Source organism: Strigops habroptila, chromosome 1, assembly GCF_004027225.2.
Source record: "Strigops habroptila isolate Jane chromosome 1, bStrHab1.2.pri, whole genome shotgun sequence".
NCBI classification, from domain to species: Eukaryota; Metazoa; Chordata; class Aves; order Psittaciformes; family Psittacidae; genus Strigops; species Strigops habroptila.
Window position 1 is genome coordinate 8,646,841 of NC_044277.2, and position 26,253 is coordinate 8,673,093.

The 26,253-nt window shown below is 37.9% G+C and overlaps 1 protein-coding gene across 9 annotated transcripts in view; it reads right to left on the reverse strand.

Annotated features, from left to right (window-relative positions):
- Nucleotides 1–26,253, reverse strand: part of EFR3A (EFR3 homolog A) — a 77,999-nt gene that overhangs the window by 38,116 nt on the left and 13,630 nt on the right. For 8 of the 9 annotated variants that reach the window (XM_030479111.1, XM_030479121.1, XM_030479102.1 and 5 more), the window contains 5 exons: nt 16,694–16,770; nt 14,821–14,948; nt 13,085–13,235; nt 3,839–3,960; nt 1–150 (listed from right to left, as the gene is read on the reverse strand). In XM_030479111.1, the coding sequence (XP_030334971.1) occupies nt 1–150; nt 3,839–3,960; nt 13,085–13,235; nt 14,821–14,948; nt 16,694–16,770 (628 nt within the window). Of the gene's footprint in view, nt 151–3,838; nt 3,961–13,084; nt 13,236–13,521; nt 13,607–14,820; nt 14,949–16,693; nt 16,771–26,253 lie in introns of those variants that run through there. The other variant, XM_030479151.1, reaches the window with a different exon arrangement.

Consider the following 26,253-nt stretch of genomic DNA (forward strand, 5'->3'; position numbering starts at 1 on the left):
CTGTCGATATCGTCTATTTTCTGCATGTTAAACAGCAGTGAAGGTACAATCTTGTCCATGTGCTGAGGTTCCCATATAGTTGCTCGAAGTTCATCATTAACTGTTTTTCGAACCACTCCCTGAATGCCCCTGATTCCAGCAATCCGGATCCTAAGGAAGGGAAAAAGGGAATTAGTGAAAAGGAGAAACACAGCACCTCCTTGTATGGCTGTTTCCCTAGTTGGCAAGAGTAATTATATAGCGTGGACCACTGGGTTCTCACAAGCAGTAATATAGGGAAATTTGGCCAACTCCTTAAGGTTGCCCATATTGCCTTTAAACGCCTTCAAAGCTCAAACAACTGAACAGAAGATGATCTGTAGGGATAACAATAATGCTGACACTGACCAATGTGGCAGCATTATGACACATAATGACACACACCACTGTGGGCACCACCTCCAACAGAAGACAAATGGGTAAAAATCTACCAACTCTACACAATTTACTACCCATCAGTTGAAATCGTGCACAGTTTCAACCTATTCCAGTGCTGCAGAAAAATGGTGTGAGGCACAGCTGAAGTAATAGCTAGCACGGTGATCATGTCCTTAAAAGTTGTAATTAAAGCTGTGGATTAACCATAGTCAAGTTTTAAAGATTTGTGCAAGATTCACAGGATGGAAAGCAAAGGATAATGCTATCAAATTAAGCCTGATGCACAAAAGGGCCTGCCACTTTTATTCTAAACCCATTTGAATGAAATTGACTGAGAACTGATCAACAACAATAAAACAAGAAAAAATAATGTAAGTCCTAAAAAAGCCTTTGCCACTCAGCCTTGCTGTTAGCTATTTTTGTTATTTTGTTAAAAACAGGTGGCAGCAGAATCTGTGCAATGAAATGAATGGCAAAATATTAATTTGTTGAAGTGGTAATAGCAAATTAGCCATTATAATAAACGGTAAGAATAGAATTTTACTTACTGAAAACAAGTAGAAGAAAGGGTGGTACAGCCATCAAGTGAAATAAGCACAAGCTTTGCTACAATTTAAAGTTATTTCTAATTAAAAATCCATCCCTCATTATTTAGATCTTTATTTCAGAACGGACAACACATAACTCGCCTTTGCCCAGACAAATTCGCTAAATGAAAAACAGAGCTCACTGAACTCTACAATATTTTTGTTTAATTTCAATTTGTAAATATTTAACTCTGTAGCTTCCTGTTTTTCAGCTATTTCTGAGGCAAATCACATGCATTCAGTGTGCATCCGATACCATTCTAGACCTTTCAAGACAGTTTTAACAGGGTTACATACAAAACAGGGAAGAAAAGGGATGTGCAAACAGCTAGAAAAGCACTTGCTACTTCTGCACTACAACTACAGCACAGTATCCAATATTAAATTTTTGATATTAAGGATCTAAGAGTGATATTTAAGACACAGAGCTTCCAAAATTCTATCACTGAAACTTGGGGTTTTTGCCTTTTAATTATGAATTCTCAAGGTAATCAAGCTTTGTTGACACTGCGGGTTTATATTCATTATATACTCAGACTGACCTTCCCTGCTGAAAGGGAAATCTCACTTTCCAGGTCAGGGTCAGTTTCAGTCTCATAGCCTACATTACCTGGCTATGTGTGCAGATAATGTTCAAGCTCCCACCCAAGCCAGACAGCTCAGTGGAACCTCAAGCTATGCAGATGGACAGCAACTTCAGATGTCGAGCCTTGGGTGACATGGTCTAGTATGAGGCATCCCTGTCCATGGCAGTGGGGTTGGAACTAGATGATCTTAAGGTCCTTTCCAACCCAAACCATTCTATGATTCTATGTCTGGTTTAGGATCTGCTGAATTACTCCCCAGACCCTATCAACAGAATCAACTACTTGTGATATCTGCATTTAAAATAGTCATCTGTAGTCACAGCTCAGCTCTTTTGTCAAATTACCTGAGAACCTAAAGCAAATTGGTGCACCAATTCCAATGACTGCTGTTCATAAAGATCTCTTTCAAAAAAGAGATACATTTAAACGGTCTAAAATGAAGTGGAAAAAAGTAATATTGCCATACATTTGGCTAATCTGAGTAAAAAATTGATTCACAGGGGGAAAAAAGGCCACACTTGTGTACTGGAGTGCCACTAGCAGTAATTTCATGTTCTTTTTATTGTACAGGAGGTTGAAAAAATGAGGGTTGACTTACTGAGAAAGGTGCAGCATCAAATTTCACCACAGTGCTCTAAAGAAAGCTTAGATAGGTATTTTAAAGCAGAGATTACATTTAAATCAAGGTCATGTATGGACTTATGTCACTAGAATGAAATTCCTCCCTGTCTAAGGGTACATCAACACTGCAAACTGCAGCACAGATAAGGTGCAGGCTGACAATCTGAAGAGCAAAAGGTTAGCGCAGTTCTCTTACTCCTACAGCAATCACAGTTTTGAGGTGTTTTAATTTTGGGGTAAGCTTATGAGTGGTAAATCATACTTGATAGATGAATGAGGGATTTACTAGTCCATTCATTCCACGTCATAGTTCATTACTAGCATTACCTCCCATTTGCAAGGGGCAGTTAAGGTGAAAGTAGTACTAAAAATCCTGAGCTGAGCTTCATATCCTCTATGAAATGTTTCATGGTAAGTAAGTAGTTTAACATTTCTGGTTTAATTTCACTAAGCCTAAAAAGGTAAAATCCCCAAAAGCTCATTAAAACATTGACAAATAATGTTTGCAACCCTCAGCTTCAAGTAAATATTCTGTACCTGGCAGAAGCCTAAGTTATGAGCTAGTTTTAAGTAGATAAAATGGCTTCTCTAGTGCAACCTGCTTAAGAAATTTCCATCCCTTTTGCCCTTTGGTCCCTCTATATGATTCAGGTCTTCCCCATTATAATTCACAGGGTCAGCCTGTAAAACCATCCTCTGGAATAATCCTCCTAAAGGGCAAAGGGGTGGGGGCAGGGGTAAAAGTACAGGAGAAGCAGACAGATTTAATCCTAACATTTTGGAGGCACAGTTTACAGCAGAACCCTACACACAGCAATAGGGCAACGAATAAGATGGCAGCAAATTACAGCAAATGAGGAATTAACTTTTTGGCTTGTGTTTGTTGGGGTTTTGTTTTCCTCCTAAGCAATGTACACAGTATTCATTTTGAAGGTGCAAACTTTCAGATAAATCCTTATGTGTTGCAGTGAACGTGACGACAGCACACCCAAAGGGTTAAATAAACGTAAAGCACATGGATTTTTCATAGTCGGCTGAACAATTTAACACATGGAAATAGAAAAGATGAGTATAATGGAGATGCAAATAATATAATCTGAAAAGCCTTAAGTTTTCTGAGATGCTCAGGAGTTAAATACAGCTGAACAATAAGAACACATCTGCTAGGGGGAGCTGAAGTAAAACCAATCATGGAGCTTACATAAGAATGTCCAAATTTGTAATACTAACGCATGAAGGCATTTCAGCTTCAGATGGTCTCATACTGCAGACATCTATGAGAATTCAATTTTAATGAGTAATTCTCAAATAGTAGACTCAAAACATGCTTTTGCTATTCATACGATTAGCCCCATTAATTTCTCAAAGGAGTTATGCAACTTGCACACACGTACAGTAATAAGTAGAGCCTTTCTGGAAAGAAATTATTCAGGTAAAATTCCACTTAAATATTCCAGGAGGTTTAGCCACCTCAGATTTGCAATATTTGGTGCTATTTAAAACGTCAGGCTTTTATTTTCTTCACTGTGGAATGAAATACTCCACTAAGTATCACAAGAAAAGCTGTATTAGAGAGTATATTAATGTGTTACGCCAGTTTTCTTTAACATACAGAATGGCACTTACTCGGTTTGTGTTTCTGGATCATGGTCACACGAATGACACATGGCACTGAATCGAGACACAAAGAAGTCGTAGCGTCTGTGATATGAAGGTGTGTCTTCCTCTATGTTGGCAAATTTGACAAACTGGAAAATGAAATACATTAAGAAAACTTTCAATACCAATTTCCCCAAAAAGCATAATGAATACTAAGCTTCATTTAAGAAGTAACATAAAACATTGCATTAGGAAAGAACACAGATCTGACAATACTTAAATATTTCACTGCAGAGAAGAAGTTAAATTGAAGAGTTTTCCTTTTAAAGCCTTTCCACTGGAACTTCACTTAGATCATTAGGAAAGGGTGCAACTGCATGAAATACAACATACTATGCAATATGGAAACATCTAACACCTCAATGGTGAGTGTCATCAATTCACTGAATCACAGAATCATTTAGGTTGGAAAAGACCCTTAGGATCATCAAGTCCAACCCTTTAATCCAGCACTGTCGAATCCACCACTAAACTATGTCCCCAAGTGCCATATCTAGGCATCTTTTAAATACCTCTAGGGATGGTGACTGCACCACTTCCCTGCGCAGCCTGTTCCAATGCTTGAAAACCCTTTTGGGGAAGCAATTTTTCCTAAGATCCACTCTAAACCTGCCCTGGCACAACTCGAGGACATTTCCTTGTGTCCTATCACTTATTACTTGGGAGAAAAGACCAACTTCCACCTCACTACAACCTCCTTTCAGGTAGTTGTAGAGAGCAGCCCAAGCAATCAAAGTACACTGTCACTAGCAGGTTAACTAGCAACATTCTGACCTATCAAAATTCAAGGGAAATAAACTTGGAGGCATCCTGTCAAGTCCATGTATCTTTACTAAAGGGAAAAAGGTGGAGTCAGGGAATTAGAACCCAGTCAACTTTAATTCCATTCACAGAAAGACACTTAAAAGAAAAATCCAATTTGCAAACATCTACAAAGTAATGAAGGGGTAAGTAACAGTCAACATGGATTTGTCAAGAACAAATCATATCAACCCACTCTAAATTATTCCTATGACAGGGAAATAGATTTTCTAAATCCAGATGAAGTAGCATCTGTCATATCTAAACTTCAGTGATGCTGTGACAAAAAATACACAGAATTCTAGAAGAAAGGTAGAAAAACAGTGTCAAAAGAGCACTCCCGTAAGACAGATGCAAAAGGGTTTGGAAAAAATACAGAAACACTTGTGAATCATCAAACTACAATAATGCATTGAGTGAACTTCTGAGGGGGCCTGTCTGAACACAGCAGGATTTGAGTTACACTCAAAACTTAGATGATACAGTGGGCTCATCAAATGTGTAACGAACACTAAGCTGGCCAGAGCTGCAGGCACACTTGATGCCTGCTTCTTGACAAATCGGAAATAGGACCTGAAAAATCAAGAAAGCAATTTAGGAATGGCAAATGCAAAATGCTGTTTTAAGACAGCTGCACAAATACAAGCCAGATGCAGCTGAATGCAGAAAAGAAACATAGGGTTATAATAAGCTGCACATTCAACAGAAGTCAATGCCATTATAATGGCACGAAAAAGAAAACAATATATTGTGATACATCTGTAACCATGATACCTATGAAGAAATTTTTGCCATCTAATTTGCACTAATAAGCCCTTAGATGAAGTGAAGCTTACTGTGAAGCTTCAGCTGAAGCATCACAGCTGAAGATGGTGATTAACTGATGCAGTCCTTCAATTATTCAAGGGATGAACAAAGCTTTAGATAAACACCTTTTAAAACAGACCGAAAGACATTCAATTATCTAGTCTAGAGCTGCCTAAAAGGAATTAAGTCTTACAATGTACAGAAGATAGCTTTAAAAAGAAAAGAAATAAATGTGGGGTTTTGTCCAATAGCAACAGAAAAAGCAATGATAGGCTTTTAGAAAGAAAGCACTGAAGCAAAGGCTACCTAAGTGAGACATTAAAAACCTCTCCTTCCTAAAGCGAGCAGACTGCCTTAAGACCTTTTAGATTCTCCATCACTGACAGTTTTCAGAACTACAGAGGGAATTAAACAGGGAAAGGAAAGGTTGAACACAGTGCTGGTTCTGCCCTGAAGCAGAGAGCTGTCCCATTTAGATCCCTCAGCTTTTCCCCACCCAGTATTCTTCCTACCAATTGCTAAGCACAGGCTGAGGCATTTCTTGTGTACTTTCCAAGATGCAGAACCTGCTTTTATCAGCATGTTACCCACATACAACTAGACAAGTCCAAACCACTTCAGCATGATCTACAGCACACTGATTTGTGGGTAGTTTTCAAGCTGAAAGTGAAAGCCGTGTATTTCAGCAAAAACCAAAATTACAAACCCCACTTTTTCTACTCTTTTTTTTAGTCTTTTCTGTTTTCTATGCAGAACACTTATCCCTTTCAACAACACCATCAGTTCACCCACTGAAAGCTACAAGCACAGCTGAAAATGATACAGTTTGTAAAACTGTATTCTCAGCCATCACTGAAAAGGGAGCAAAGTTGTGTAATACTAGTCCATTTTACATGTCCTTCTGTAGAGAATACCCTGTAGAGGCAGGTGGTAAGTGACATACACTCAAACCCCAACTCTGTATAGGCTAGTGCCACAGTTTGAAAGACAATCAGCACACAAACAGAAACCACATGTTGTTTTCAACACAGTGAGTTATAAAAATGATCATTGACTTTTCAAGATGTCTTACATAGAATCTCAGTGGTTTGTTTCACAGAATTGTCAATTACAAAACAGAAATAGATTTTCTAAAGTTTTTTGCAGACAGGAACTTAGTTAGTCCTTACAATTCAATAAAGCACAAAGTCCAGGGGTAAAAAAAACCCAGTTCAATATGATCTTTGTATTTTCCAGACATTCAAGTGTTCAAGTCTGCAACTGACTGACCCAGCAAACTTCCATAAAAGCATGTAAAAGAATGGAAGTAAAAAGTTTAAATAACACAGAAGACTATAGGAGCGGCTGTGAGAATATTAATTCCTCCAGCATTTACTATTATCATATTCATATTTTCCAAAATACAAAATTATTTGATTGACATGATCTTCCAACATGAAAACTTAATTCAACTCTAATAACTGTTTTGCTAGAAGAAAGATTTACTGTACCAAGAAATTGCTTTGTAAGGATAAATGACAATTTTAGACAAATAAAGTGGCAGGGACTCTCTCGCTCTGGACATTTCCCCTGCATCACGATGTAGCCTTGTAGCACCCAGAAGTTACACCCCTCAAAATGGCACACACAGTAAAATGTCCAGAAAGTGCAAAATTTCTTCTATTTCGCCATGTATATAACACCACAATTTCACTCACTGAACATGAAGCATTTCTGAAGCATACTCCAGGATTAGCATTCAGATGAGTGAACATGTAGGCCCCAGGAAAGCTTAATTGTAACAACAGTTTTGAGTTGCACTGTCCTTCAACACAGCGTATAATTCCATTCCATTATAGAAATTGGTAGTCTTTTCAGTACATCTTAGCCTACAATTTCTCCTTGCTAAGCAGTGGTGCTCTTAAATTGTTCTTGTTGTTCAATAAAGAATATTTTACTTCTAAGCACCTATGATATTTTCAACCATACTTCAAATACAAAAGTTATTCAACCTAAAAAAGAACAAAACTCTTATGAAAGTCCAAGCACTTGCCTAGGATATACTTAGAAACCTTTTAGAGATGTAAACATGTCATTCAGTCATAGTAAATGCCGGCAATCACCCACTGGTAATTTATGGCAGTTTTACCAGTACAAGCATCTTCCACATTTGTACAATACTGAAGGTACAAAAAGGAACTGACATTGGTAAGATCTTATTTCCATTCATTTTGAAACCAATAAAATTCAACCAGTATAAAACCATGCAAATCTATCACGAAATAAAGAAGAAACATATTATCTATTCAGAAGATGTTTGTTCCAGACTGAGTCAAGAAAGCTGGATCATGTTACCAGGAAGATAGAGATTGTGCAAGTCCTCTAAGTAAATCATGCAAGTTCTTAAATTAAATTTCTAAGGACATAATTTCTTATATGTATTTCTACTGCCTTATCACTCTTATGTAGCAAGCACAGAAGGAGAAAAGTCATAACTTTTAATGGAGCCTGGATGCCTTTAAAGAAGGTCAGGTTTTTGGAGCAATTCAAGAACAATCAATCAGCATGCATCATATTTGAGTCTGAGTTATGGTATTTAAAGTATCTCCCTAAAAAAAACCCCAGTAGGCTGGATCTGAGCAGTATTTTTTGTTATATTTGAGCTCCCAGTCTGTCTTCCACAGACTGCATTTTTCACAGGTTTCAGATGAGGGAAAGGGAGTGCTGATACTGAGTTACCATCTTTTATAGATAAAACTACTGTATTTCATTACTAGGAGAATATCACATAGGGAGATATGATATCCTATAAACAAAAGACTCTTACAAACTTCATAGTACAGCATTAATAAGCGTGTAAATACATGTATGTGCTTCACCAAAAAAATGCAAAGATGACAAACACTTGCACTTTTCTAAACAGAAAAGTTTCAAACACCAGATTCAAACATTAACTTCACAAATACAGTACTAAAATGATCACAAATAATCATAAGATAAGGTTGTCAGCAATAGAAAGGTCAGCTGACACTTCTCATTTTGAGTTTTATCAGAATGGGATGAATAGTTTCACTTTCTACTTTACTTCATGCCACTTGGATGAAAATTATCCTGAACGTCACATGTGCCGTTGAGTGACAAAGCCAGTAATGGTGTCGTGGCTCACAAGGGCACAGAAGTGGGGCTATGAAACTGCAAAAGAGAGCATGAGGTGGGGAAAGCAATACATAACTGACCCTAACAGGACTGCCTGAAGTGACTTATTCAACATCACTTAAATTCTAGGAGATGCAGACATAGAATTTCGAAGATTAATTTAATAACCTAGAGGATGAGAAAGAGTGTTTTGTGTACTTCTGTCACTCTGTACCTTTAACTCCTATAAAAAAAGAGAGAAAGCAGAGATCCTAGAGATTAAATAGTTCTATTGTATATTAAATCACCACAGGTTGAGAGAGTTGGGGTTGTTCAGCCTGGAGAACAGAATGCTCTGGAGAGACCTCAGAGCAGCTTCTGGTACCTAAAGGGGGCCTTGAATAGATAGGACTTTGAGCAACCTTGTCTAGCGGAAGGTGTCCTTGCCCATGGCAAGGGCTTGGAACTACATGATTTAAGGTCCCTTCCTATACAAACCATTTTGTGATTCTATGAATTCCATATTGGTTAAGGAATGAAAGAAACGTCTTGTAACAAAGATAGGTTTCCATCACATACTTCTTGATTACCATACTGCAGACAAACAAGACAAATACGTATTCTATGGGGAATATTTATTCCGACATTCCTTAATTTCACAGTCTTGACATTTTCTACTATTATTATGTATACCTGTACTTCAATTTTGCCAAAACCAACTGCTTTTATAAGCCAACACTAACAAATACAGAAATCTTGTTACATCAAGCACTGCTCACTTCTCTGCTCAGGATACTGCTTGTCTTCTGTTAAATAAGAAATGATGACAACCACCAAAACCAGTCACCTTCTCATGCACAGGAAGCCCAACACTGTCACTGATGGTATCGTTATTTCACTGCTCCTAAGAAGAAACTGCCCTTCTAAAAAAAAGCACCCTATCAACTAAAGCAAGCATTCATGGTAAATCATTTAAAATGTGGTACTACTGGATTCTACATATATCTGCTATTTTTCAGATGAAAAAACAGTATTTTACTATCAAAACACAAAGCAGAATTCACCCTATCAGCATTCCAAATTAGCTTAAAAGGGTTTGTATTTAACTGAGTTTTCCCAACATAGTTTAAGATGAAAGTTTTACTAAATCATACATCCTATTGTTATTGACCAGCTGCTCACTAAAGATATTTTCTAGACCCTCCCCCCAAAAAATTGGCAGAAAATTAAAAGTATTCAAAAAATTATCTCTTGTCACAAAAATTTTAACAATAAGTACAAAGATTTTGAAGCTTTTCACCCCTGGATAGGAAGAACAAGCATAATTAATTCATTCTATCCTAGTAATATAACCACTATAGATCTAAGCCACACAACTACTTGTACATGAGAGACAGATGTTTTACATAATACTCGGCTACTGAAATTCTGCAAAACAGTTAGAGAGAGAAATTTAGTATTGCCATAAGTTCCTATGTAACTTATTGCCACCAGCCTTCACATTCTGTACTACTTAAGCTAAGGAAATCTCACTTTTCCCCACCACATTTTTTCAGTTTCCTCACCAGCATATGCTTTCCTAGCACATGGTTAATAAAAATATCTTCCAAGATAGAAAAAGCCATTTTGAACTTCCTAGACACTGCCAATTTGAAATCTGGTCTACATAAAGAAAAGTAACACTGTTCAACATATAACAGGTTGGCCAAGGAAGTGGTAAATGCTCCATCCCTGGCGGTGTTCAAAGCCAGGTTGGACAGAGCCTTGGGTGACGTGGTCTAGTGCGAGGTGTCCCTGCCCATGGCAGGGAGTTGGAGCTGGATGATCTTAAGGTCCTTTCCAACCTAAACTATTCTATGATTCTATATCCACTATTGAACTTCAAAGTATCTGCCTATATAAAGTAGATTTACAATTATGTTATAAAAAAAATTATTGCTGCTGTAGGATATAAACTAACAAACGCAACATAGAAAAAGGTAATGGAAATTAATTCTATGTAACCTAAAGATCAGGCATAAAAGTACATAAATGAAAAACAATTTATCTAAACCAGAAATCTTCAGGTTCGCTTTTTAAAAGTAAATCAACCTAAACCCCAAAAATTAACTTCAAAAAGGAATTTAAGAAGGCAAACAGCTGAATGAAACTTACAAGGTTTTTTGTAAGATATCAAGCACCAAACAGAGTAAGATCTGCATCCAAAACCAGATATTTGGAAGTCGGGGTAAAAAACCTCAGAAGACAGTGGGAGCTTCCAGATCTTTCCAAGACTTTAAGCTACCTGGATCATTCAGTACACAATTTGTTTCATTTGAAACCCTGACTTCTGAGCAATCATAAGAGTCCCCACAGTTGAAGCACAATTTGTTTGTGAGCCTGAAAAAGACCTACAACTCGAGTATTGCAGTTGAATCTTACTTGAAAAACATTATCGCCTTTCTGAAGTGACGAGAGCTTTCCAGTGAAGCTCTGAAAGTCAGCTTTGGGATGGAAAATGAAGATCATCTTATAGCCACAACCATACTCCATATCTTCCTAAGTGTAAGCAGCCTATAAATTTGTATTAGCCTGAAATTGAGTTTAACCTAAGAGTATTCCGGAAACTTTTCCAAAGGTTGCCTGACTTTTATCAGCTTAAAGACATTCACTTCATATATGATTTATTATTCTCTTCAATACCAGTTTCCACTCCAAAGTGGCACACCAGAATAACTAAAGTATGCGAAATATTATTCAGTCCCTCTATCTCTACCCTTTTTGTTGTTTGTTTCCTTGTTTATTTATTTCCTTCAGGAACAGAGGAAAAAAATAAGAGGCTAAATGTGATGGGAAAGTTTATATCTAACAATTTATTTAAGAGCACAGTGGGTCAGTGTCCTTGGTAACAGACAAGCTGTCAGTGCCAATACACTTTGCTCCTCTTGAGTCAACACAAAAAGATTCTATCTTTCCATTGATTAGGGAAATTAGCACAATTAGGCTGAAATTAGCTTTTGGATTCTGTTGAAGAGCCATATAGATTCACTCTTCTCACAGAATCCAACATCTTATTTAGTAAAACGTAATAATTTTTGGTTACTGAGTTTTGGTTACAGACAAACACAAATTAGCTCCTAATTTAGGAAGTCCATTAATCTGCTTTGCTCATAAAAGACTTCATTAGGAACTGACAGGAATATCAAACAGATTACCATAAGGTGGAGTTCTGTTCAACAGCATTCGCTTAGAAGTGACTAATGTCCTGTACATCAAAGTGGAGGTTGGCAGTAACTGTTCGCCACCACCCATTTTAAACAACTGGAAAGTGATGTACATCTTGCTATTTGGCAGCCCAGGAAATAAGTTCCAAAGCTATTTCCTTAAGGGATCTCACCCAGGCATTGTTATACAAAACAAATCAAAAGAAGTAGAGTAGAAGTTGGCTCAAAGATATTAAAATAAATAAATATCTCTCTCTCTATATATATATAAATGAAATGAGATATATGTGTCCTCATTACTGTCAGTAAAGCTGTCCTGTTAGTTTGGGGCACAAGGGAACACTCCTACATCAGAGCAAGAACACTCTGCATTCCACCACAATAAGAAATTCTACTTCAGAATAGCATCGCTCTACTATGTCCTCCCGTCTCCCTGAATTGCAACTCCATTTTATTCCATCAACTGGGAATCATGCCCAAATGAAAGCCCAACTGTTTTACAGGCTCTAGAAAGAGCCTCCACACTGCTAACAATGGCAATGTACATGAAATGCAGGCATTACTTGTTTACTCATGTAAAAGCATTCACTCCGAGTTAAAATAGTTCACATCACAATCCTGGAACTTATGAAATTCCTATTGTATCACCTGGGAAATACAACAGTTAGAAGGCAAGTGTGACAAAACTAGAATACTGATTGCACCCATCACTCTATTTGGAAAACCAGATCTCCAAATCTTCATTTTGACACTTTTAGTTATGCCCTTTAAGCCTGGATCTGAATCCTGAAATATTTAAGCTACTACGATGGTGAGGTTTGTAACACTGAATGCTTTTGCCTCCCGGCTACTTTTCAACTAATAGGAAACTTTCTGAGTAGTGTCAGTGCTGTGGAGAAGGATGTTATGTCCTCCTTCCTACACCATTGCTTTCATTGGTGGAGAGTTAAGAAAACACTCTCTTACCTACACAATGGCTCCAAGAGGTCTGTTTAAAGGTTCAAAATACAAACTCTCAAACCAGCTTTTGTGTTCCTTCCAGAAGAAGTTATTTCTGCAGGGGATGAGCCCAGACATCAAAAGACATTTTAGAGACTGGAGGGACCAGAGTTTCTGCTTCCAGCTGGTGTCTGCTCTGTGTTTGGGCCAAATGGTATATACCCTGACACATACAGAAGCTTCTCAATTCATAGTAACTGGCAGACACTTTGTAATTTCTGAAATTACTTTCCCATAGCAAATAAGCAAAGCTTTATTCTGATTTGATTCAGCACCTGAATTTACTCACAGAATTAGTTCCAAGAACTTGCAGCTTTGGTTCACCTGATTCCAGAAGCTTGGCCACCATATGAAGAAAACTTTCCACAAAGGGCTTTATGCTTTGAGAATGGCAAGCCATTAGGAGCTGGTCTAATGCTTCCATGGCAATTAAAACATACCTGAAAATTAAAGAGATTCACATAAAGACATGCTACATTTATCATTACTCCAATCAGCTCAAGTTAGGTCCTTATCACAACAAAACTTAAAAGAGAAAGAATGGAAGGCATAGATGTCTCACTGTATAAAAATTGAAGTTATTGCTATTTCCTACATTTGTATTTTTTCTTTCCTTTTTTCTTCTTTTTCTGGGGGGGGAGAGAGGCAGCAGTGAATTGAGTGCTTTTAGAAGGGATGTCATAATACTTGGTAACAGAGTAAATACAGTCCAATGTTCTTTCATAACACATCTTGTTTCCACTTCTAAATTCCAGCTTTCTAGTCTACAGATCCTCTGTCTATCCAAATCCCAGTCTGGAAAGCCATGCTCCTGGACGGTCAAACAAATGCAAAGGAAATGGAAAAAAGAGTAAAGAAAGCAGTGACCAAAATTAATTACCCTAAAAAATGGCCACTTATTCATTCTATAAAGTTCCTGAAAATAGCTTTTGACATTATGGAAAGCCAAAAATGATGGCCTGTGGTGGATGTTGCCTTTCTTTTCCAACTCCTGCTACTTCTTAGACTCAGTATTTTCCTACTCTATTCCCACATTTTTTAAAATCTTTTCCCTCTTTTGACTTTATATTCTCTAAAATTTCCAGCTCAAGTAGAACTTAAGAGTATGAAAGAGTTTCAAAGTATCCCCAACTCCCAACACCCTGAATGACACTCAAGGGTGTATTGGGATACATGGCAAGGTTTGGGTTGCAGGGGGGCTGCCAGGAGCTGCCCCCATGTTGGACAGAGCCAGCTCCAAGACAGACACACCACTTCTCAAAGCTGAGCCCCTCATCAACACTGGTAGCGCCCATGAAGGACCCCAGGGGAGCAGATATCCACACTGAAGCTCATGGAGGAGCCCATGCTGGAGCAGGCTCCTGGCACAAGCCCTGTGGAGAGAAGCCCACACTGGAGGTTTGCTGGCAGGACTTGTGATCTGTGAGGGACTCACACTGCAGCAGTCCATTCCTGAAGGACAGCATTGCATGGAAAAGACCCATGCTGGAGCAGTTCTTGAAGGACTGCCTCCCATGGGAGGGACCTAACACTGGAGCAGGAGAAGAGTGCAAGGAGGAAGGAGCAACAGAGACGAAATATTATATGAGTTGACTACAACCCCCATCCTTGTGTGTTGCTCATTGGGCAGGAGGTAGAGGAGTCAGAAGTGAAGCTGATCCTGGGAAGAAGGAGGGCTGGAGGGAAGGCACTTTTAGCTTTGTTTTTATTTCTCATTATCCTACTGTGTTAATTGGCAAGAAATTAATCTTCCACAAGCTGAGTCTTTTTTGCCCATGATGGTAATTGCTGGGTGACCTCCTTGTCCTTATCTCAACCCAAAAGCTTTTCATATTATTTTCTCCCCTATCCAGCTGAGCAGAAGGAGTAAGAGAGCAGCTGAGTGGGCACTTGGCAGCCAGACAAGGTTAACTTGCCACAAAGGGACTGGGTCTATCTTGCTTCCTAAACTTGATTACAACAAACCTGATGAAATGCTGCTACATGTTAGCATCTATTTTTAAATGCTGTGCCTTATTTCCTTACCCATAGCGATGTCTGACAACATCTCTGCTCAGTCTCTCGGCTAGGTAAGCACCGATTCGATCCAGCTTTTCTGGCGCAGACACCGCATAGAAAGTCAGCTTCTCCATGTCAGCTTTAACAAGACCATCCTAAAAGCAGACATACAAAATACAGAGAATAAAGTTCACAGAAAGTACAAGGCTTTTGAAGTATTTTTCCTTTTGCCTACTCAACATTTAAAGATCTGAGCCATATAGATGAGAATAAGCTACTGAGAAAAAACCAAGCAACCCACAACTTGAGCAAAATTGTCATCAGCTGAGCTGCAAAAATCAGTAACATAAAAAAATAAGTACAATATTTTTTAAAGAAATAAAGCAACTATTTCTCCCATCTTTTTTTTTTTTTGAGGGGGGTGAGAAGGGTGGGGTAAAAGAAACTATTTAATGAGATATGTCACCAGTTCTAAGACACATTTTTTTCCTTGTGGTACAATGTAATCTTTTACTTTTCCCCTTCACCTCCCAAAAATGTGTATTTGATGAATAATTTTGACACTACATACAGACAAGATTGTACTTTAAATATTTTATTTCTTCAGTGTCATATCTCGGACAAGGCTGACATACAGGGTACCTGAAGCGTAACTGTATAGAACAAGAGCAAAGATTAACATATTAGTTTCAACGTGAAATGTTATACGTTATACAATGTGAGGCTGTAGTTATAACTACCAGGTAAGAAGGATAAGGCTTTTTGTCTTTTTCTCTTCAAATAAATGACTTCTTAAAGCTTTTAACACACTCATCATTCATTAACACATTTTACCAAGCAAGTCTTCTCATACATGTTTCCCTCTAACACAGGGAAACATCATGGACTGGTTTCATGGTTCATGAAGCCATGAACATTAACAAAAGCAGAGCCTAAGGAGTGCCATCTCAGAGCTACAGAGCGAGATTAAAGCTCTAAGACTACATCTGTAGCAGTTCTGGGTGTTTCTACACCTGTATCAAACAAGTAGATTAAAATAAATCAATCTATAAAACCATGTTGGTCCATGTTTTCAGCACACTTATCTGCAAAAAACATTTCCCTTGAAGCCAGTAACATACACTTACATAGTAACCAGCACCCAGTAACGACACATCTTAAAGACAAGCCCACATACTTTGTAAGCTATGAGGAAAACGTTATACAAATGCTGACTGTCCTGCTTGCTTCTGCTGTAATACAAGAGAACAAAATCTGGTAACACATTTAAAAAAATACTGCAGCCCAAACATAAGCTCTTGATCAGTGTGAACCATCACGTGGTTATGTACAGATACACGCACTGCTGCTTATTTTCAGAGAGTAAAAACTAGGCTTTAACATAGCTCCAAGACTGTTCCAGTGTATAAGAATAACTGGAGAAATAAAAAAAAAACCAACCAAAAAAACCCCCATTTGGATCACAACAGTCTACAGAACATTAAAAACTTACACAGTCAATATGTCAAGTTAGGAAATTAAAATCTTGTACAAAACCAGAACGCACGCACACCTGCAACCATAGAACTACAAACACTTGTTTTGTTAAGCAGTTAGGAAGTTGAACGCTACCTCTGCTGCAGAATACCCTGTTTAATTAAATCTCTATTTCTCTGAACAAAACATCCTAATTTTACTCTTCAATATCCACAGCCCTGCTCTGAAAAAGGAGTTAGATCAGACGATCTGTAGAGACTCCTTTCCAGCTAAATTATTCTGCTAACTTCTATTAAAGCTATGAAGTGCTAACGCAGAATTTACTGTAAAATGTTAAAATAGAAAATTAAAAAACATACAGCATTAGTTAGTAATCAAAATATTTCAAATGTCATTCCCTTAAAATCTGAAAGTCATCACTCACTTTTGGATCTTCAGGAAATATGCTGTCTACCAGACGCTTGTAGCGCGGTCTCAAAGCAGCGCAGCAGCAGCACACTCCTGCAGAGAGATTCACCCAACAGAATTCAGAATTCAGTTTTAGGAACTCTGGTGGTTTCATTTGAAGTGACTAGCTGACAAGCAAGGAGGAGAAAGATAGAGTGAGTTCAGCTTCTTGTTACTACTAGCACTAAAGCAAAATGAAGGTAATTGAAAACGACTGAGAAGTCAAATAAGCAACACTACTAATATAATGTAACACAAGTGGAAAACATGCAAGCATCTTGGGTACTAGAAATGCACCTGCCATCCTAAAAAACACACATGTAAGAAGAGAAACAGATTTCGTAATATTAAAACCAAGACTACGTCATTTGTTGTTTCATCTTCATTCTGACTGATCTTTTCAAAACATGTCTAAATGTGTGTTATGTTCACTGTTCTACAAAAAGTCAACTACGAAGTCTTCTGTTTTACAGGCACCTATATAAAGCAATAGAAACCACAACATAAAAAACTAGCTCTCCCGTCATTATTCCGCTATTTCACTGGGCATCAGGCAAAAGACCATCACTTGAAGTGGACAAAGGAATTTTTCTTATCTCAATTCTACTCTGCTACTAATACTGTACTCACATAAAGATCATCAGAACAACACATGTAACTTGCAATTGTATTAATTTAAAAAGTATCACAGTCTGCTCTAAAAAGACAGGAAGCTACAAACTATGGTTTGTTAGTACTCAGGGCTACTAGAACGTTGGAATAATTCCAGTTTATATTAAAAAATAGCACCTGAAGTAAAAACTTGGTACAAAAAGAAGATAAAAAAAGCTTTCAGACACATCATTCAACTGTTTCAAGAGTGTAGGTTTATTCTCAAGGAATTTAAATGTTTTGACATATCAGGTTTTAAATGTTCCAGTGGACATAGTATGAGACCGACTCACTGGTCAAGTCTCAGATCAACATTAAAGCAGCTCTGATGTACAAGAGCCACTAAATAGAAAATAATACACTGAATAATAATATACCAAGCATGCATGCAGATCAGTGGTTTTCTGGTCTGTCAAATCTCAATGCCTAGAGCAATCAGCACAGCTGAATATCTTCCAAATATCTTATTAAAAGTATCCATTTAGGTACTCAAAAAAAAAAAATAATAATCATGAAATACTTTGCTAAAAGTAGAAAAGCTGCAAAAGCTTTTGCTGCAAAGTAAAACAGGGAAAAGAACAAAAGGCATCCTGACCCTAACTCTGATGATTACAATTTATCTGCAAACTTTTCAGGCTGTGAAGAAGTATTAGATAAATACACCAGGATTCGTATTTCTTTACTTAAGATATCCAAGTAACCTTAGTTGTTTTTTATCATAAGATTTGACATGAGTAGACAATTATCAAAGATAGATCTATGATTTTAAAAGAACGCTTTAAGTTCTCCTCAGTGGTCCTTCAACTCAGTTCATGAATTAGAGAGTCACGTATTACCAGTAAGATGAACACAGACTTAGAACTTCAATACATGACTATGAAAACAAGAAACACTCAAAGAATAAACAACTGGAATATTGAGATGTTTTGTATGAAACAGCACTTTGTTACTACTGTCAAGTTCCTCTTGTGATTCTTGTTGACATCTTCTCACAGGGGTCTAAGCAATGTAAAAAAATCTGTATTTACATAAAAGCTGCAGGTACAAAGTAGTAAAAAACAAGGCTATTTCATATGCCACTAGAAAACACAGGTATCAAAAGAGGTTAAAAACCTACTTGATTTAAAACAAATAATCCAGTTGTACGAAAATATTCTACTGAGAGCAATGTTGTATAACATTTTAAAAGTGAAATCATAGTATGAAATGAGTGATTAGTGTCTAGGATATCACTCAGTACTGAGAAATTCAAGGAAGACCATCAAAATCCACCAAAACAAGACTTAATACCGTTAAATGTTTCTTGAGTTAAATATGCAGCTCTGCACATGGCTCAACACTCTTAGTGCTTGTGTCTTCCTGCTTGATTTTTTACCTTATGGACCTCTAATTTTGGTCCAGAGTAAACAGTATAACAAAATATTCTTACAATGACTGCAGCAAAATATTTTGCCTCAGCTACCTAAAACATAAGAACAGAAAATATTGCAAAATACTGCATGCAAGACAGAGGCAATTAAAAAAACCTTTCAGTTTCTCCTTTACGTGACAGAAGAAGAAAACCCTTGCAAAGAACCACAATTTAAATCTTCAAATGCTGTTTCAGAACCATGTTAATGACATAAATTGAACATCAAACCTGCATACAGTTACTCCTTCAAGAAGGATAAAAACTATCAGGTAACAGCACCAACTTGTTCTGGCAGCTGTATCAGACTGTTTCAGTTAATGGAAACTCCATATTGCTCAAATACTGCTCTTCAAATTTATGGCACATAGTGAATTTTGACATAAAGGCCTAACTAAGTACATAATATAAGATTTAACAATTTTCTCTTCTCCCCATCCTGGATTTTCACCAGTATCTTTACATCGCTGTGTATTAAATTATAGCACAGTTTACATGAGAAAACCCCAAAGCAAACACAAAACAACAAACTTTTCAAAGAATTCTCTGTCATCAAAATATAAAACTAATATGCTAATGTCATTAAAAGAATTTCCTAAATTCAACAGAACATTTAAGTATCACAAAGCAAGAGTTAATCTATCAAAGCTTTCAGCCTCCAAAGATATTTTCAGTAGAGAAATTAAAGCAGAACACTATCAGAAAAATAATGAAGTGACAGGCTCTCCAAAACAACACAGAAAAAAGGAAACCAAAGGCAACCCCCAAAACAATTAATAGTCGTTAGACAGATTTTGTGGAAATTAACCATTGCTCTGTGTTTTGATATAACCAGTTAAGATTAATAAAAACATAGGAATAGATTAAAAAAGAAGTATGAATATAAAAAACACATCACATAAAAACCAAGTCTTAACAACATATATTGAAAATAGACTGAACTTAAAGAAATAAACCAAAATCTAGGAACATTCAACAACGGAGACTGGAAAAGATGAATGTTGTAAAAGATGGATAGAAGCTGAGCAATTGAAAACGGATTCTCTACTTCTCGGATACAAATTTAACCCATACAAAAGTTGATCCAAAACACACATTCGCTTCACACAAATAAGCTGTTTTGAAGGTCTACAGAACGTGGTCACTAAGTCAGGCAAAAGGAACCTGCTCCATTTTACGCAGGTTTATCAACGAAAATTGCTATGACAATTCCCTTTAAGTGTCAGGCAAATTTGCATTTAACAGTCTCCCCCCGAAGACATCTTTACGTCGTTTGATATAAGTAAATATAAAGGATAAAGTGGTATCTACAGAGAAGTTCACACTTACATGATAGTCAACACAAAAGGTTTAAAAAATACTTATTATGGGATTTTCCAAGTTAAAACATGCACCTTCTCTCCTGCTAAAGTAGTCCTGCAACCTGCATTTTACATGTTAAAAACTACATATTTACCAGCTGTACGGGTTCTTCTTTTTAAACACATTTATTCTACTCATTAGCAGTAAGAAGAAATAATCCACATTATCAGCAAATGGTAATTTCACCTACCCAAACACATACATGGTCTTGGTTCGAACGCAGAATTATAATCATAGGCTTTTTCTTGCTCAACAGTTGGAACCTGAACATACTGCCTCATCCTGGATGTGATTTCACTCCCTGAGAACTCTCTCCTTTTTCAGGAATGTGCTCTCTCACACTAGCACAGCAGCAGTTACTTCACGCGAGGGCTCTGCGGTACTGGAAGCTTATCTGATAAGCTCTGTGACATCTACATAAAGCCACCAAGCACGTGAAAAACTTCAGTATCAAATTCTGTTAACAAGGCCAGGCACAAGAAAAGAGAAAAGAATGAAAGATACATCATCAGTGTGTGATTCACAGCTCATCGAATCAAACTGCAGAGCCAGTTTCATTACTTCAACTTCCCCGGAACACAGAGTCATTATTTCTGTGACTAGAAGCAAAAAATCAGTATAGTTGCAGGAAAACCTGTGTTCATTCAGCTGCACACATCACTATAGAGTGACAAATAAATCAGCAGAACATACTCACTTGATCTTGATGAAGAATGGCCAGAAAAAATTATTTAAGACAGACTGCTTACCAAAAAGGCTTTTTAAACCGAAGGGTTTATCTCCAAGATCAGAGAAGCACTTTAAAAATAAATAGGTTAATGAAACTAACAATCTCTAATAATACTTCAGAATTCAAGAAGCAATGATTACAGAATTTGAATCCTTTACAGCCTTACTCACGAAGATTGTGAGACATCAGGTAGAAAATCCACTTAGAGTTAAGCAATTCTGAAGTTCCTTTCAGGCTTCGCAGCACATCTCATCATCTTATTGTTTTACTTTCTACATTACATCCACTTGGGCAACACAAATACAGAATTTCCATTATATTTGTATAAACCCTGGAAATCATAATGTCCTGGTTTTAATAAAATCACAACTAATAATTTCCACTAAATAACAATTCCACTCCAATTCTAGACTTAAGAGACTTGTGCTAATAACCTAGTGCTTAGTGCAAATAAATTCAGGTAAAAGACTGAGCTGCACAGAAACTGTCACCACACATTTATTAAAGGAACTCTATGGTGACAATTAGAAAAATACCCATTGCAATAAAGTTGTATTTGAAATGAGTTTGTCTGAATCTTCACTTACATCTTACTCATAAAAATTACAGAAACATAAAACCTTCAAGCTGGCTTTACACATCAAATACTATCAAGTTTAAAACTGCCAGATTACTTTCCTCTTTATCAAAACCTCCCAAAGCAGAAAACAAATGGATTGTATAATTTCTCTCATGCTACAATTTCTTCCACAATTCTGTAATGCTAATATTGCTGTCAACTGTCTGCAGAACATTAACCACCAGAACCAAGATTTGGTATTCACTCACTGAATATTTGTGTTGTCTTCAGCTTGGATTTGGTCATTTGTATCTTTATTGTCTGTCTTCCAAGCTTAAAAAGAGCCTTATCATTGGGTACTTCACTTTTATACACTAAACTTTCATTTCACTTATATCTGAGATGAGAAATACAAACAAAAAGTAATTGGTTTCAAATATCCAGAGTAAAGTGCGTAAAATAACACTTCAACCACTACACTAACTATACCTGGTTGGTTTTGAACTGCTAATGTCAGTTGATGCATTTAATTTTCAAGGGCATTCCCTTTCCACTATGAAAAACAGATCAAATATTTTAGAACAAGGAAATTATTCTGGCCATATAAGGGAGTTAATTAAAAATATTCTTCAACCTGCTATAAAAAGAACAACTGCTGTAAGGACGCACTCATCAGCCATTGTGGTGTCCCAGGAGCATGCTCCCAGAGAGAACAGCGGCCTCATCACTTAGCCAGGATGAAGTCCCATCCCCGAGACAAACCTCTCCTCTCCTCCACCTCTCACCCTGGTGCCATTTGAGTTCTCAACAGCTGGTTTCCAGCCTCTCTCTATCAAAACATGGTAAAGAAAATATCCAGATGAAATCTCTGTCTGAAGAACATGATATTCATCTCGATGTGGACTTCTGACCCGCATGACAGCAGAATCTCAGTAACGGCCAACGTGGAAAATTCCATCCACTACCTTGGTTGGGCAATTTTACATTTCTTTTTAAAAATAGTTTGGTGCTCAGTTAATTTGAAACAAATGGAAAAAACCCACACCTTTCTCCCCAGAATTTCTTCTTACAGTAAAGCTAATTATAAAGCTAATTCTAGTGCAATATGACTTCAGGTGTGTAATTCTATACTTGGATCAGATCAACGCGGAGAGAAGCACAGCATGCTACAGGGAAAAGCATGCAAAAATAACTTCAATATAAACTCTCTGTGGAAAAGAGAAATGACAATGCATGTCGAGCTACTAGGTAAGAAGTATGAAAAAGAACCCCAAACCAACCTAGTCTTACAGAGCTTACACTAAGCCTCTTCAATGAAGTATACTTTCAGACCCGGTAGCAATTAAAACAAATCCCCAGGGAAGATACTATCTTTGGGATGGTGCCTTTTAAAGACTTCTAATCCATTAAAAGGAAGTTTTGCATTACATCAAGTTCTCCGGTTGCATTCTTCTTTCACCAGTTCCACCGCCCGCGGTGTTTCCATACTGTCTCTTCTTTCTCCCACCTTTGTTGTTTTCACAGAGTAACTTTGTTTCACTTGCTCATTTCTGTTCTTTTCAACACCGCCTCCTCATTTCCTACTCTTGAGATAGTACCAGCACTCTCTATTTTTAATACAGCATTAAGAATACCTAAAATTAATCCGGTTCCAATGAAAGAAGCTCCATGGCTTACTATGAATTTTGCTTCTTAGTTCTTGTTCTTACTTATCTTCCTATTAAGTTGGCCATAACAAGGTCATCTACTTCTCATCAGTGAAGAAATTCTGTCACTGACTTCAGAAGACACCTGGAAAGACACATCTACAACATCTCCTTTGACCCCTCTCCATCAGCTGGCACTGACAACCTGTTCACAGTAAAACACTGGGTAGAGTCCAACTTTCATTCCTGCTTTCAACATTGGGTTCACAGTCAGGAAATGAGTTACAGGGATAAACCCAGAGGAGGAAAAAGACAAGTGTGTCATAATACTCCCATTTGTAATAAATACTGACTTTGTAACAAGACATTTCATAAATCAGTTAAAAATGGGGACGTAAGCAAACTACTGGACTAAAGGAGAAGGGGAGGGACAAGGAGGCTCATAGTGCTTTGTGTAATCTGTGAAGCACATGAACTGGCATTATTCCTCCATCCAGGGAAGCAGTAGAGCACAGAGCAGATTCATAACAAACACTGTTAAAACACCCACTGTACTTAAAGGCCTCATCCAGTAACACACTAAGCCAGAAGGTTATCTTTTACCTACTGTTTAATTCAGAATAAATAAAGAAGGGTTGACATTATCACAGCAGCCTCCTCCTCTCACTACTCAACACAAAATACTTTTGATCTGTCTCTTCCTGTCCAAACACGTGGCCCCTCCCAGGACAAGTAGGTACAGGCAAACAGTCACCCCAGCACAGAGATGACTCTGCCACAGAAGTAAGCTCCCAGTACCAGACAGGCTATCCTGTTCAAAGCCTGGCTTCACCTTGACCCCAAACTATTCTCTACCTGAGATGAGCAAGCTTCAGAATACTGCACCCTTGAACACTTCATGGCTGCAGAGGACAGCTGCAGGTGACAGGTAAGCATGCTGTAACCCCTGTAGGCACTCAAAGGCCAACAAACTTGTTTTACACTCCTCCATGAGTTCCACTGAGAAGGGGAGCTGCAACACCTGTACCTTGTGTCACCTTGTTCTCACTCTGTTGCAGGTGGAGCAACATGTAACACAGAAGACAGTTCTTACAGAAGATGCTGCAGCACCTCAGGATTGAGATGGACACAGTGCCTGAAGGAGCAGAAAGACACTACGGAAGGCATGGCTTTAAGGTAATAGGACAAGCAGCAACACTTAGCCTGTCTCTAGGGGGGCCAGAGATTGGTAACAAAGGGGTGCCAGGGACAAAACTACTCCAAAAGGGTTTCTCCCTCTGGAGCCTTCAATCCATGCTGCTGATCAGCAAGCTGGCCAGCTACAGGGAAAAATATGCTTGGCTAAATGTCTCAGTAAGCTCTGGTGGTGATCACTACTTAAGCCCAGGCTACAAAACCCCTCCTAGATGCTCAAGCTGGTCATACCTTTCTTCTCAGTTCCAGGCAGCAAGGCAGAGCGCCAAGAAGGACTTCCATGCCACCCCTTCACACCCAGTTCTAGCTTTAAAAGTTCTAAACCAGATTTTCCGCACTCCCCATCCCACTGCACTTCCTCATAGATTACTGGACACATCCCTCTTTCCCAACAAGGAAGAAAGTTATTTCATTGTAACACTTCCTGCTCACTTCTGTTTTGCTACAGGAACTCATGTGGATTAAGCCATGGCCTTTAAAGTATTATCCCTTGTACATGTGTGTATTCTGAGGATGGGGAGAGCAGGGAAGAAGGCGGCATCAACAGGAAGCTAGGGCCTGGCTCTAGGCAAAGCATTAGCACATGGTATGTTGGTAGCCTGTTAAGTAGGGGCTAAAACCAAACCCAACCATATCACAGTGTTACGGCAAATTACCCAAGCTCCCATTGTAAATGTGTTACGATTAATATTACAATTAACAGCATATTGAAAGACACAAGCTCATGGTAGTAGCACATGTGGATTACTTAGTATCTACTGGAACACAAATGGCCACCCAAACACCATTAACAGTTCTGCCTTTCAGCGCATGTTTTGATTCCAAGGTCAGTGTAACAAAAGAAACTGGAATGACTCCTGACATATGGGAAAGCTGCCAAAATGTCTAAAGATCTACCCTCCTGGTCAACGGAACTCTGTAATACACAGTAGCCTCTTCTTATTTTGAAACTGTGGCTTCCCTACACCAAGCAACAGATGAAACTGTCAAACACTCCCTACTTGTGAAAGGTCATGAAGGTTTTGTTAACACAACACATTCACACCATTTGAAGAGAGCTTAAAGGATGGCACTGGTAAACTTTGACTATCACCTGCCCTACAGAAAACAAGCATGTGCATCATGGTGAAATGTCCTGATGATGAGGAAGCAAAGGTTCACGCTCACAGGCCTTCTTTCTGGAAGCCTTAAAGCTAATGCAGTGAGAAGGTTTAGCTCAGGGAACTAGATTTTAACTAGTTCACAGTAAACTACTGAGCTGTATGAGACATGTAAGAGTGTGTTGTTCTATATAACCTTTTTTACTATGAAAGCATTCCAAGTGCCAGCATAAGCATGGCCAGAGCTTCAAAAACAAGTTTTACCCTCATTTAAGCACGCTCAGCTACAGACTTCAGTACACATACACGAATTATGAAAAAGCATTTCCTAATTAAAAAGAACACTTTCTGTACACAAGTAGCTCAACACCACATGACATTTGATGCCCCTATACATACACATTGTAGATAGAAAGCAATGTATGAAAGAGAATGGATGATAACTTCTCTGTCAACCTAGAACCACACTGTGTTTCTCATCTACACTGAGAAAACCTCATGCAGCAATCTCCTGAGGCACACACACAGGGGTCAAAACAAAGAATTATACAATCAGCTAGGTTGGAAAAGACCTTTAAGATCATCAAGTCCAACCATTACCCCAGGACTGCCAAGACCACCACTAAACCATGTCAGTGAGGGCCTCATCTACATGGCTTTTAACGCCTCCAAGGGACGGTCTGTTCCTGTTCAGCAGCGAAGTGTTTAAACTGTATTGACATTATTGAAAAATAAAATGCTAAACAAAAATGTTGTAAGGTTACTTTGAAAGACAAAGTCACAGAAGATACACAAGCTTAAGAACTCAAATTCTTGTTTAATTGTCTCGCCAATCTTCCATTAAGTTTAGACCCCTTTTGTTTCTATACTTACTCATTGGATTTTCC